This window comes from Tetrao urogallus (assembly GCF_951394365.1).
Source record: "Tetrao urogallus genome assembly, chromosome: 5".
Classification (NCBI taxonomy): Eukaryota; Metazoa; Chordata; class Aves; order Galliformes; family Phasianidae; genus Tetrao; species Tetrao urogallus.
In genome coordinates this window covers 35,273,876-35,287,450 of record NC_136818.1, presented here as the reverse complement: position 1 = coordinate 35,287,450, position 13,575 = coordinate 35,273,876, and the positions used below count along the sequence as shown (strand labels likewise).

Here is a 13,575-nt window from a genome sequence, read left to right as displayed (position 1 = left end):
AGATGTAGATTCTCATACCTTAGAATTCTGAAAATGGATTTGAAAGTGTTCTCTTGGCTCTATTTCTTTTTAAATTTGTGCTAGTTCACTTGAATTACTTATGCATGCCAACTACTTAATTTTTACCTCAGTAATGTTTTTCCTAATTGTGACCTACAGGAATCCAATGTTTTTAGTCCAGTGCAAGAAAGCCAATCACCAGCTATCAAAGGAGGTTTGAATATAGGATATTACACTGTAATTCAGAACTATGCTGAAAGGCACTTTTACATGAAATAATGATATGACTTAGGCAATTTTATTCCCTATTTCAAACAGTAGCACGAAGAAAATTGATATGTGAATATATGCCTCAAAACTAAATTCTCTATTCAACTAATCATGTTGGTAACGTGTTTTCCGAAGGAGGTTAATCTTCTGTCTGATAGTGCTTTTATATTAAAATCTTTTGCTTGAATTCAGATTGAAACATCTGAATTCAAAATACAGTCTTTCTTAGTTTTCAATAGACTTTTTTAAAAAAGATTTTTACATAATGTGTGCATTGTGACTTGTGTTCTCTGGGAATGTGCTTGGTTGTGCTATTCTGTAAGCCTGCAGATGTATGCTACAGAAAACCTGTTCCTGGTAACTATGCAGCAGCCCTCTTGTACCTGAACTCCGACAGAGCTTGATTCTGATGGCACTACTTTGTCCCTGTAAATTTTTTGTATATATGCTTTCATACTTTTACTGTGTCTTCTGCAGAGTGCTTGCAGCCCCCAGCTCTCTTTCACAACCTAAGCCTTTCCTTGGGTCCAAGAACATGTCAGTAGCAGCTTCCACTATTTCATCCGCTCTCTCATCTCAGTCTAGGTATATCTATAAAGATCTCTTCTGTTTCTTTGTATTCTATTTGTTTTTATTCTGTATTATTCTCTCACATTTAAGGTTTTTGGCTTCTTAAGAGACTGCTTTTGTGAAAAATATTTAAAAGCATGATGTGTCTAATAGAATTGCTGCCTTGTTTGATGGTTCACATTAAAACCTAAGTTGTAGACTTATGATAGGCAACCAAGGAAATAATTTTGATCAAAGTTGCTTCAGTTAGTAAGCTTGTGCTGTTTTGCCATCTTAAAATGAAAATAGGTGTCCAGTGAGGCCAGCTGAGAATGACAGATTTGTGTTTTTTTTTTCTTGGTGAAAACATGGATCATAGTTTAACCATCTGATACACTTTCAAAAGACCACAGCTCTTCATTTGTTATGCTCTTAGTTGTGGATAATGAATGACCACGGCTAGGCAAGAGCATGCACATTTGAAGAGCACACGTTAAGAGATATAATAAGCAATACAATGATCTTCAAGATTAATGTAAAAAACAGCAGTTAAGTGCTAAGCACAAATACAGACTTGAAAGCATTTTTATTTGCTTCACATCACTGAAACCAGTGCAAAAATGAAACAGCTACGTAACAGAAGATCAGATGAATTCTGAGTTTTAGTAGGTAAGCATGGCTTTGTTTAGTTCCATTTCTCTAATTCCCATATGCATCTACTAAAACATAAGAAATCAAACTAACATGTTGATGTAAGTCCATTTATCGAAGTTACATTCTTCGTAACTTCATTTTCAATTGCTTTATGAAATTGGTGTCACCAAGAATGTACCAAGAACAGAAGGCAAGAATGGAATGGAAGACTCTGTAAGGGTTTTTACTACTAGTAACACATCTAGTTCTATGCACAAACTTGCAAAATTCTGAAGTGATGAATTACATATAGAATTTGTTATTTATGGTATCTATCATAGAACTGTAAGATTACCTCATTTTCAAATTGAGTGCTCAGTGCACTTCAGAAGTAATTCTTATACTCCTTTTCTGTGTTAGGCTCTTAAACATGACCACCAGTACTATTTTATCTGATGCATGTTTTGCTAACAAATCCCTTTCAGTCAGTTGGAGTGATCACCTATCGATATAAGAACAGGGTCCTATGTAGCTCTAACTGACAGGAGCCCCTAATAGTCAAAGCAAGACCCATACTTACTAAGCAACAATAACTGTGTGTATTTGGCTTTTTATTACACTGATGTGAAAAAAAACTAGTGATTTCTTCTGAGTGACAGAAGAGACTCACATTAGGCATTTCTCTGAGCCAAGGAACAAAATGTATCTATCAGTCAGAACATGACATCAATCTGAAGCCATGGTACTACTCTGGCCAGCAAGAGGACATCTATTTGTATTTTATCAGTCTGTATCCTAGGAGCCATAAGACTCTTGATATGAGAGGTATATTTTTACCTATCTACGTAGATTTCTTTGGTATTCTCTTAGCTACAGTGAAAATTATACAAAATAGCTAGTAATAGGTCTCATGCAAGAAGTAGTAGTATTATGGCATTAGTACTTTGTTTCTGTACTTTCATTAATACTAGCAGTAGTTTCACAAAATATTTGCAAATAGTGATCAATTTTGCAATAATCAATGGCAATCATAATTCTAACAAGTAACAAGAATAAAAAGATCACTCAGAAATACTAGATTTTTTTTTTCATTTTAGATATCTTCTATGCATTAAATTGGCATGGATTGTTTTATGTTTTCCTCCTTTGAAAAGATATGGGCATCTTAGTTGAGTGCCAGCGGGCAGCAAATGTGCCCAGCACTGCCTAGGAATAAGGAACATGGACTAAGGGAAGTGATTACTCCCTTCGCTTTGCACTTGTTAGTCTGCAACTGGAATGTTATATCCAGTTTAGGTTCCCCAGTAAACAAAAATGTAGATAAGCTGGAACAAGTACAGTGGAAGGCCACTGAGATGTTGATGAGATGAAACAGCCGAAGGAACAAGCTTTGCTTAGCTTCTTCCTCCACATTCCTCTCTTCTCTAGGCTAATAAGAGTCTTCTTTTACCTATGAGGAAATGATTAACAGGATAGAACTGAGCTCTTTGTAGTGTTGCCCTGCAGGAGAACAGGAGACAAAATGAAAAGGAAGGTTCTGACTGGTTAAGGAAAAAAAAACTTTAAGCCAACCTTCAAGTTGGGCAGGGCAGCAAATTGCTCAGATGGGCTGTGCCAACTCCGTTCTTTAAGATTTTTCAAGACCCCACTGGATAAAACCCTGAACAGTATGGTCTGATCTAATGGCTCACCTTGCTTTGAGCAAAAGATTGAATGAGGGACATCTGAGATACATTCCAGCCTGAAAGCCTCAGAACCTATCAAAAACAAGTGTCCACTTCAGAGAGTAATGCTTTCATCAGGCTGTTAAAAGCTACTGTTCATGGCTGGCAATTATTCTAAGTCAAGGATATTGACATATACTTCAAGTTGTTATCAGCTGGCACGTGTTATTCTCTTAGGTAGTACCTCTCTCAGTAGTGCAGTAATATGACAAGCCTTAGGACATAAAAGCAAATCAGAAACTCATAGGAAAAAATTGGTTAAAAATTGGCTCCTAGCAATCAAGTGCAAAATGCAAATTCACATTTTGTTGGAGTGTTTTGTTACAGATGAAATAGCTTCCTTACCTCTTTGCATTTGTTTCATGTTTATTTATTTTTAAAACTGCCACATACTGTAGCCGGCGTTCAAATATAAGGGCATAGTTTCTAAATTCTTTTGTAATTCAAATTGTCAAACATCTGATAGTTTTGATTTAGAAATCAAGAAATGTATTAGCATGCCAAAATACAGTTCTAAAGGTCAAGTATCATCTACCATTGGAGCATAGCAGCAGTTCCTATAACTTTAGTTCAAAATAAAATATGGATGATCTTAGTTACAGCAGTATTCCATCCTGTAAAACATGTACAGGTAGAACAAGCCGGAGGTTGTCCCACTGCTGATTCAGTAGTTTCTTTTTTCCCCTTCCAGCTACATTAAAGAGACCTACCAAGAAAATACGGGATGATTTCTTGGTCAGTGTCCTTAGCCACTTAAATCTGATTTTAAACCTTGACAGAGCAGTTCTATATTGATTTTACTTTTCTGAATAAGCTGCATGGATGCATAGCAATTGACATGGCTAAAATTTTCATAATCTTCCTGAAGAAGGACGTTAGAAGTCATTAACCTTTAACTGATTGTGTTTCTCTGCCCTTTTAAACTTGCAGAACTAATGTTACTTTTGCGCTTGAAATCATATTTACAAAAAATAAAGAAAGCATAGCAGAAGTTTTTAAAATAAGTGACAGAACTCTTTATGCAATTGGTTATTCCATTAGGAGGGTAAAAGCAGGGCAACAAGCAAGACAGCAGTCTGGGAACATAGCAACAGGAGAAGCAAAGAGTCAGGATTATGGTTCTACAAGAAAGGCATAGCTGCTATGATCCTAGGGTCTGAATCCAAGCACTGTCTGTGATAAAGAGAAAAAATTCTCCAGAAGCTAAGAAGATAACTGATGCATGACAAGATCCTACTGTTATTTATGGCAAATGTAGGCTGTGTTCCTTCATGGTGTGATTGTTGCCACACAGCTCTGTACTGCTCTGCACTTAGGCAGGAGCTATGTTCATTCTGAACCCCCTTGTTTCTCATATCCTATGCTCTGCAGGGACTCAGTGCCTCTTGTATTTACACGAAGGAAGCATTTTTTCTGGAATGATGTTGTTTCCCCAAGGAAAAAAAAAAAATCTGCCTATTCACCCAGGGCTCCGTTTAGTGTGTAACAGTAGAACAGTACTGCAATGGAAAAGTTGCTCATGATAGATTGATTCTGCTACTTCAACTATTTTTTCTTGTCCTTTCTGTGGGGTTATCTTTGTTTGATCCATAATTAGCCAGGAAACTTAGCTGATCTTTGAACTTTGGTTAATTCAAGTTTTCTTTGTATGTAAATTAAGCTTATGTTATTGACAAAAGAAAATTCATACCTAATTGTTGTGGCATTACAAATTGATGGTGAATGTCAAAGAATGTGGTTGAATTGTAATTCCACGACTAAAAAATGAACAGAAGGGGCTGAGAGTGAATTACAAAGCAATATACTCTACTCATTTACTTGTAATCCTTATTCGGGTTTCACTATGATTCCCAGCTTTAATAAGACAAGCAAAATGTAACATAATACTGATCTTACATTATTAAAAGTATATACATGTTGTTTAGTTTATCACTTATTAAAAATATCTCCTATTCATAAGAAAAATCTCTGTAAGACAAGATGTCACTATTTTCTTGATACATTCTTTTCAAATACAACTTTTGTCTCATTTTAGTTTCAACCGGCATTCTTCCACCTCCATCAGCTACCAGTCGAAGAGGTATAAAAAATGTTTTGTGCAGCTACTATACCTTAAAAGCACTTAACAGCCCAGTCTATTGCTGCATCCAGTGAAGTATTAACATGAAAATCCTTACTTTCTTAAAACTAATAGTGTTCAGAGCCAGTATTTAATTCATTGCCTCTCACATGCCATTGGCTGCTACAGATAAATCCAGTAAAGGTGCTTTCACTGCTTTAGATATGCTGTTGCTTCTTCTTACATTACAGCATCTTCAGCACTTAGGACATCTTTTTTCATTCTTTCCTTCTTCCTTCCTTTCCATTTTTTTCTTTAATGATAACTCTATTTCCTTCAGCAGAAATTCTACCTGATAAATCTTTTAACTTCACTAAAACCTGTAATGATGTTTCATAACACTTCATTTCTCTTTGACAAGGCTCTTTATCTTCTTACTGTATTTAATATTCATCATACATTTGCAATAGATTTTAGTGATTGACTTCTAATTTTGTCATTAACTTGATACAACGAATAGAATTCTTTTCAGCATTTTCCTTTTGTCATTTTGTTTTAATTTCCCTACACGTACAAGGAATCTGGTAGCATGTTTTTATCACACTCTTAACTTCAAAAAACACTTGAATTTTTAATAACCATTTTTCTTCAAGGCAGTTCAGGTATCACTAATCTGGCTCAGAACTTCTTTGCGTTTTGTGTGTTAAGAAACACTGAAATGAATCTTGCCGTCAGTGAAACTGCACATCTGGGAGTAGGCTTTCTTGTGTGTAAATTGTTTTCAGATTAAGTCTGTATGACACGCACAGTTTAAAAACTTTCTGTTCACATAGTAAATATTGATCACTGATCCTGTAAAGGTAAGTATTTCTTACTGCTTTTCTGTGTGGTTTACCTTGAATAATAGATTTTGAAACAATGGGAAATCTTTAGATGTTGCATATTCAGCTAAAGATGTTTTGCAAGTCCCTGAAATATAACTCTTCCTGTCTGCGCTACAGTGGAAGCAATGATCCCCTCTCCAGTGACCCCAAGTAGAGTTTGTTCTTATGCATCATAGGTGCAGAGGTAGATGCTAGGAATGGAAAATTGAAAGGTATACTGTGCTTTGGTGGTTGTGAAATCATGGTACAGTTCACAACAGAATCCAGCCCTAGCCCCTAGAGTGGGTGTAGAAATAACTAGCTACAGTCGTTATAGCAACAGCAATGTTTCTAGGACTCAGTAGACAAAATAAACCAGCCTGAGTCAGCAGTGCTCTGCAGGCTAGATCTTGTGTAAGTAATGTCAGAGTAGCAGAGTAGCTGGATTGCCAGGATAAGTTTATTTTGTTAACAATTAAAAATCAAATCAAAAGTTTACATTTGTGAGAATATAAACCACTGGAAGAAATTTGCTGGTTTCGTCATAGGTAAAAATTATAACATGCTCTCCAGATAGGATCTACTTCCATTGTCAGAGAAAGAACGAGCCACAATAGATCATGATCTTGCAAATCAGGACATCTTTTCTTATGCTTACAAACTGTCTCTTATAGACAAAGTCAACATAGAAGCAACTCCTAAAATCTCAGCACAAGTTGGTAGATACCTGTCTCATTGAGATAGTGAAACTGAAAGAGTAATACTATGTTTATGTTATTGAGGTGAGTTAAAATGATATTGAACACTGAACGTTTTTATTACTGCAGGCATCTCAGTATTTGTTACTTCCCTTCTCTGTACTTCTTTAATTCATTCCTTCTTGCTTGCTTTGTTTGTCATGCTCTTTTAGGTGTCTGTGAAGCAAAGTTACTACAAACAGAATCGTCCTAAGTAACGGGCAAGTAGAAGAGGCATATACTTCAACATGTTACTATAATCAAACACAGAATAACCATCTAAGCCATAAAATGGAGAAAAAAAAAAATCATTATTGATGCTTGAACCCCTGAGCAAAAGTTTTTATCTAGGAATGCAGAAATCACATAGTAGTATTTCATGTCATGTATTTTTCAGTTGCTGAATCCAAACCTCAGAAAAAATAGCATTGAATTTAGACTGAGATCATAATTTATGATATTTTTCTTTCCAAAGAACTTTCAAGCCTCTCTTAGAATGATAACGATTAGTGGTTCTCACTGCATTCTCTCTCTAGCTCTCACAGTTCTTCTGGGGTACTTCGGAAGGAAGCATCCAAATCTCTTCCTTTTGTACTCAATAACTTTGGCTGTTTATAAAGTTGCTGATACCTTTGTTTTGTTTTTAGAAACACAAGCCAGTCATATACACCAGTGCCAGCTTCTGCAAGCTATGGTGAAAGTCCTGCTGCTTCTGCTGCTTCAAAACCAAGAGTTGTCACTACTGCTAGCATAAAGCCCTCTGTCTACCAGCCAGGTAAGGAGATTTCCAAGTACCGGAATGCACAGGCATTACTTTTAGAAAAATAATATGTTCATTTTGCTATAGGACATGTGTGTTATCAGGAAATTTATATGCACAGAACCAACTGAACTGACAATGTTGTTTCAGCTTAGGATCAAGGATGATGTTGTATTAGTGAAAATGTGGACCAAATGTAGGAGAAAGAAGATAAGCAAGGGAGCAGTCTGTAAAAATGGTGTATAGCCTCATTTCTCAAAATCAGTGCATTTGCAAAAAGCCCAGTACACCTATTTAGGATCCTCAGGGCACTTCCTAGTTGATAGAATAGCTTAAGAAAGCACACCTTAGGATGGAAACAAAATAAATGAAGTAGGATATTTGCAAAATAGAGAAAACCACATAATGAATTTCTAAAATTCAGGCTTGTATTTGGATTAAAGAATGACTTAAAGTACTTAGTAATACTATGCTTCCATTTCCCACAGATCCAATTACTGAAGAAACATATTTGATTATTCATTTAGGTGGAAAATATACTCCTTGATGCTATTTAAATCCTGTTTGTATTAATGTGTTACAAATGGAGTCAACTTCTAAAACTAGTGATGACCAAAATGTGAACCTTCAAAATGAACAAATTAAATGAGTTAGCAATCTAATTCTAAATGCAATTCTGTTTCAAATTAAGTTTTCTGTTCTTAACAAGGTAACTAAAATGTTGATTTTTATTCTGACAGCCAAGTATGTATGAAAAGCTCAACAATTCTAACAGTCTTAAGCTCATTCTTTTCTGCAGTGCTTTATTTCTGGATCTACTGCAATGAAACTGATTGAGAAATTCTACTTAAATCAGTCTGCCTGCTTTATATCTATCTTTGTATTTGAGATATGAAGGTGGAAAAAAAAGTCAGTTCGGAGCTTTAACAAACTGTACAGGGATCTCAAAGTCAATCAAGGTTTCACTTTCTCCTCATTTGATTTTGGTTAGGTGAGTCAGCATATACTGTGCTCTCAGTCAAATGGTATTTCCGTCCTGCAAAAGAAGGAAAGATGAGAACAGAGGATTTATTTCCATAATGCTGATTAGAGCAAGCTGTGGAAAGTGAAAGTATCTTCAAAATAAACTGATTAGTACAAAATACCAAGCTTGTTTGAGGGCAGTGAAAACTCTAGTTTACACAGATCTGCAGCAGACATAAACCAATACACATATCTGTTAGGGAAAAAGCTGACTGTTTAATTCAGCTCAGAATAAGAGGCCCAACTTTTACTTTCTGTGATAGGCATCTTCTTTGCAATTCCTTATACTGCTGGTTTTGAGCCCCATTACTTTAAAAAGTGCAGTATGAAAAATATGTTCTGTGTCACTGTGTAGACAGCAAAATTATTTCCAATTGAAGCTTTGCCTGCCTGCATGTGGGAAATTCTTCTTTTGTAGGTAATGAAAGGATATAATGTATTCCAGAGGACATGAGAAAATTTGCAATTATACAAATGTAATACAACAGATGCAAATTGCATTAAAGTTCACAGAGAGAAAAACAGTAAGTCTCTCTGTTCTACTCAGGAGTTTAGACTGGAACAGAATAATACCATTGGAAGGTACCCACAAAGACCATCAGATCCAACCGCCTGACCATGTCAGAGATGAGCAAAAGTTAAAGATAATTACTGGTGCTCAATGCCTCTTGAAGTGTGACAAGCATAGGGCATCAACCCTATCAGTAGGAAGCCTGTTCCTCTGTTCCACTACTCTCACAAGAAAGGAATTTTTCCTCATCTCCACTCTGACCCTCCTGTAGCACAGCACTGTGCTGTTCCTGCCTGTCCTGCCATCAGTTACCACAGAAGAGACCAGCACATCTTCCTGTGCTTCCCCTCATCAGGAAGATGCAGAGAGATATTTGAGAATAAATAGAAGTTTTAAAATAAAGAATTATAAAATACCTCTCTAATTAAACCCCAGAGTGACTCAGGTGCATGAGGTTTAACAGAAAGTCATTTTATTGTAGGTTGTTGGTTTTTGTTTGGTACCTCTTTCAAGTATTCTTCATTTAGTGTTGTAGCACTTCAGTTGGAACGTGACCCTGGCCTTAAAGACAGATGCAGTTGTAAGCAAACAGAAACTTGCTGCTTGGAAGAAATGGAGGAAGGAACAGTTCCTGTCACCGATAGATCCTGTCACCAAGAAAGTAGTTAGAAAAGCTTCTCATCCAACTTTGCCAGTGCATATAAATTCTGCTCTGCAGTGTAAAATGCAACCTTAATCTGAAAAGATCAACTATTCTCGAAGGATAAAAGATGAGACCACAATATTCATCTTTTTCCTCCAAGTACAACCTCAGGCCTTAGCAGTAGCTGTACTCTCACTCTAACCAATAAGCTTTAGATTTCCATTTCTGTAAATCCACTGCATGAAAAGGCTGAAATAATGAATATTGTGAAGGATTTGTAGTGGGGAATTTAGCAAAGGAATTCCTTTATGCTATCAGTCAGTGTTAACTGAATAGGAATAGGATGCCTTACTTCCTCTAAAATTCCACACTAGCAATTTTCAGATTAAAACATACAGCCCCATATGTGCAACATCCGGAAACAAAAATCAGCCACTTAAGAAGGTCTATGAAACTATTTTAATCTGGATCATATTGAAAAGTAATGGGGTTAAATCTTGTTTACACTGAAACTAATCTCACAGTGAAACTGCATTGTTGAATATGTAGCTCAGATGTGAGTAAATCAGTAAGTCTATGCTTTAAAGGAAGGAGAAGAACTGCTAGGACTTTTCTGCTGCTAAAAATCTTTGTTTCTGTTGTTCCTACACGGAGATTTTTACCCACTTCTGTTTCACACATTACATCAGGTGCTTTTAAGAGGCACATAGACTTATTTTCTAAACACGGTCCACTAGATGGCAGAAAATACTTGCATCTCTCTTTCCTGTACTTTCCAGACTACAATAGTGCTTTCATTGTTTCAAGCAACCCAAATGCCAGCTTTATACTACAAAGTAACACAATACGTAAAAACAAGAAAGGAGATCTTCCCTTTTAAATCTGTAAGTCCAGAAAGGGACTATTCAGATATGCAAAATGGCTCAAATGTAAAGGCTTGATCTGTTCTTTTAGAAATCAGTAGAAAGATTCCCACAGATCTCAACAAACTTTTCACTAATGCCTTAACACATTCAAGACTAGAATAGCAGGTTATGTATATTCTTATTTCTTTTTAAATACTTCTGAATAAGGGTAGTGTCTTCTTATAGAGGACTGTTGCATTATCTGCTTTGTCTGTCTTTTATTATGCATTTGAACAGTATACGCAAATATTTGGGGCTTCAAGGACATGGCCGCTATGTGTAGAACTAGCCAAATCATTTGTGATTATAAACTGCATTTGTTACTGGAAAACTAATAATAAAATTTGCATTCCACTAACAAAACAAAACACAAAAAAAGAGAAATTGTTTTCACAGGTTAGTTTGTAAGGCTAAAGCTTTTGAGACTATATGAATCTATATATTACTACATGAATCTTTGAAAACATACCTTTTTTTTCTGGAGGAAGAATATCCATTGGCAGTAAACGAAGAGCTGATGAGAATTCCAAATTCCTCAGAAGCACGGAATTGGCTTGTTCTTACAGTTGTTAAGAAATCTCTTCTTCTCCTACCATTCTCTTCACATAACAGTAGTCCCATTGTTTCTCTCCTACTAGAAGAGAATCTGAAGGCTGAGAAACAAGGTGATAGAGGTTGAGTTACTGAATTATTTCAAGTATTCACTGCTGAACAGGTAAAGGTTAGCTGACACAACGCGCAGCAAACAGCACCTTTTATTTGCTGTATAAATTTTGAAAGATTTTGAAATATATAAACATGCAAGGTAAATTCATATGGCTGTACTTGCTAAGAAAAAAGAGCTGTTCATGTAAGTTCAGGGAATATAACTGTAAGATAGTAAGAAAGTAATTTCTTTTTAATAACAATTACTAAAATCTCATTGTTTATGAAACAGGTGTAATGCATTGCAATGATGGCATTTTAAACCTACAGTAATTCCAACCTGTTCACACAGTAATAAATCCAGCTTTTAAAATTAAATGATAATGGCTGAAATGTTAGTTAACTATGGAGAAATCAGAGCAGTTGTGAACACCCGGTATTTGTCATTTTGCAGTAATTCCCTTGGTATCTTCTTTCAGCAACCGAAAATGAAGGATTTAGTTGCCAGAAAGGGAGAAAAAGGAGAAATAGAAGACGGTATAGAGAATAAAAAAGGCCCATCCCAAGTGTTAATCCTTCAAAGGAGTCTAGACTATTCTGAACCCAGATAAATCATATGCTGTCTACGTTGATCAGAATAAACAGGAAAAATAAAACAATGACATTATGAGATTAAGGGGGAAAAAAGCAGAAAACAAAGAGCTCCTAATTTACTAAAGACAATCATTAAGAAAAATATATCCTAAAAACATTAACTGTATTCATTGTTTTCTTTTGGATCCCTGGGTTTGAATATCTGACCATTTTGTTAGGTCCTTTGTGGTATGCGTTGCCTGACTTTGTATGAACAAGAACTGGCCGTGGGGGAGGGAGAATCCTTCCACAAAACTGAGTGAGCTAAAAGTCACCTTATTTAATTACAGAGTCTCATAGGTGGGAGCCTTTTGAACTCACCAATTAGAGATGAAATATTGCCTTCTAATTTTGCCTACCCTAATACCATAATACATAAATAGCAACAGCCCCGGGGTTTAAAGGGATTGGATACAAACTCTGTTCAGAAATCTTTAAACGATGTTTACCATTCCCAGGAGAAAAAAAGAAGCCTCAAGCTAAGGTGGGAGATTCAGTTTTATGAAGGAGAAAACTTGATGCTGAAGAACAAAAACGTTTGATCAAGAAGATGTGTTAGAAACTCTGAACCCAATAAAAAATAGAATCAGAGATGATTAAGCTGGCTGACCAGAGTAGGTTGATACACACGCGATTTACGCACCCACATTGAGGACAATAATCCATGTATGTTATTCTGTGTGGCAGTGTGAGCTAAGGGAGGAGTGGAGTGTTAAGTAAAATATAATCTTATCACCACTTTATTATCCTGAGATATTTGTCTTGTATTCTAAACCTCTCCTTGCTTGAAATACCTTTCTACCTGAAAGCCCCATAAAGCCACAAATGGTATATTTGCTCATCATTTTTTTGGCACCGTGATCTACTATGCAGAGTGTTTGCTTTGAGTACAGGAGACTTGGCTTCTGTTCCAAATCTGTGCTCTCTGGTTTGGGCAGAACACTTCAACTCTCCAAGCTTTTACTCCTTTTCACACATGCTGACAATCCCTCGCTTGTTTTCTTTGCAAAAGAAAAGCTGCTTTTAGTACTCCCGTACTTGGCAAAGTGAGGTAGTTTCTTAGGCAATAGCTGCAGTCCTGCACAGTGCCAGATCTGGCATTTTGAAAAGAGCAAGGCAGTGGGAAAACATCTCAGTATGAACAGGCTCTAGCTTCTGCTTATTTTTATGCGATAAAGCTCCACCCAAGATGAAAGCCTGATACATACAAACAGGCACAGTCTCTGCGCAGATGATTTTATGTGGTACTGCAAAGGTGGGAGAAAGGAAGTATAGCATTTCTATTTTATAGATGGGAACTGAGGCACAGAGATACTACAACTCACTCAAAGTTTATACAGGAAGTCTGTGGCAGAGCCAAGAGCAGAACTTAAGATCAGTCACAACCGCAAGTCTGGCCTTCCTCTGAGTGCTGCTGGCTTTGTTTTGCTGGTCATGTGAGCTGAACTGGCTCCTTCAGTGTTGCTTACAGTGCTCTCTAGCTCTATGTTCTCTGTGTGAGTCTATTTTTTGTCAGAAACCTACGAATCTAACGTTCTACAAGTGGTAAACAGTACTGACGTCTGTGCACATTCATTACATTTTAATGAATGTAATGAAAATTCAAGCATAACTCCATAT

At 36.3% G+C, this 13,575-nt stretch overlaps 1 protein-coding gene across 1 annotated transcript in view; it reads left to right on the top strand.

Annotated features, from left to right (window-relative positions):
- LDB3 (LIM domain binding 3) overlaps positions 1 to 13,575 on the top strand; it is a gene marked incomplete at both ends in the record, with an annotated part of 111,829 nt that overhangs the window by 90,473 nt on the left and 7,781 nt on the right. Inside the window, 3 exons of the mRNA XM_079536258.1 lie at positions 748 to 855; positions 5,212 to 5,256; positions 7,483 to 7,610. Of these exons, the coding sequence (XP_079392384.1) occupies positions 748 to 855; positions 5,212 to 5,256; positions 7,483 to 7,610 (281 nt within the window). The remainder of the gene's footprint in view (positions 1 to 747; positions 856 to 5,211; positions 5,257 to 7,482; positions 7,611 to 13,575) is intronic.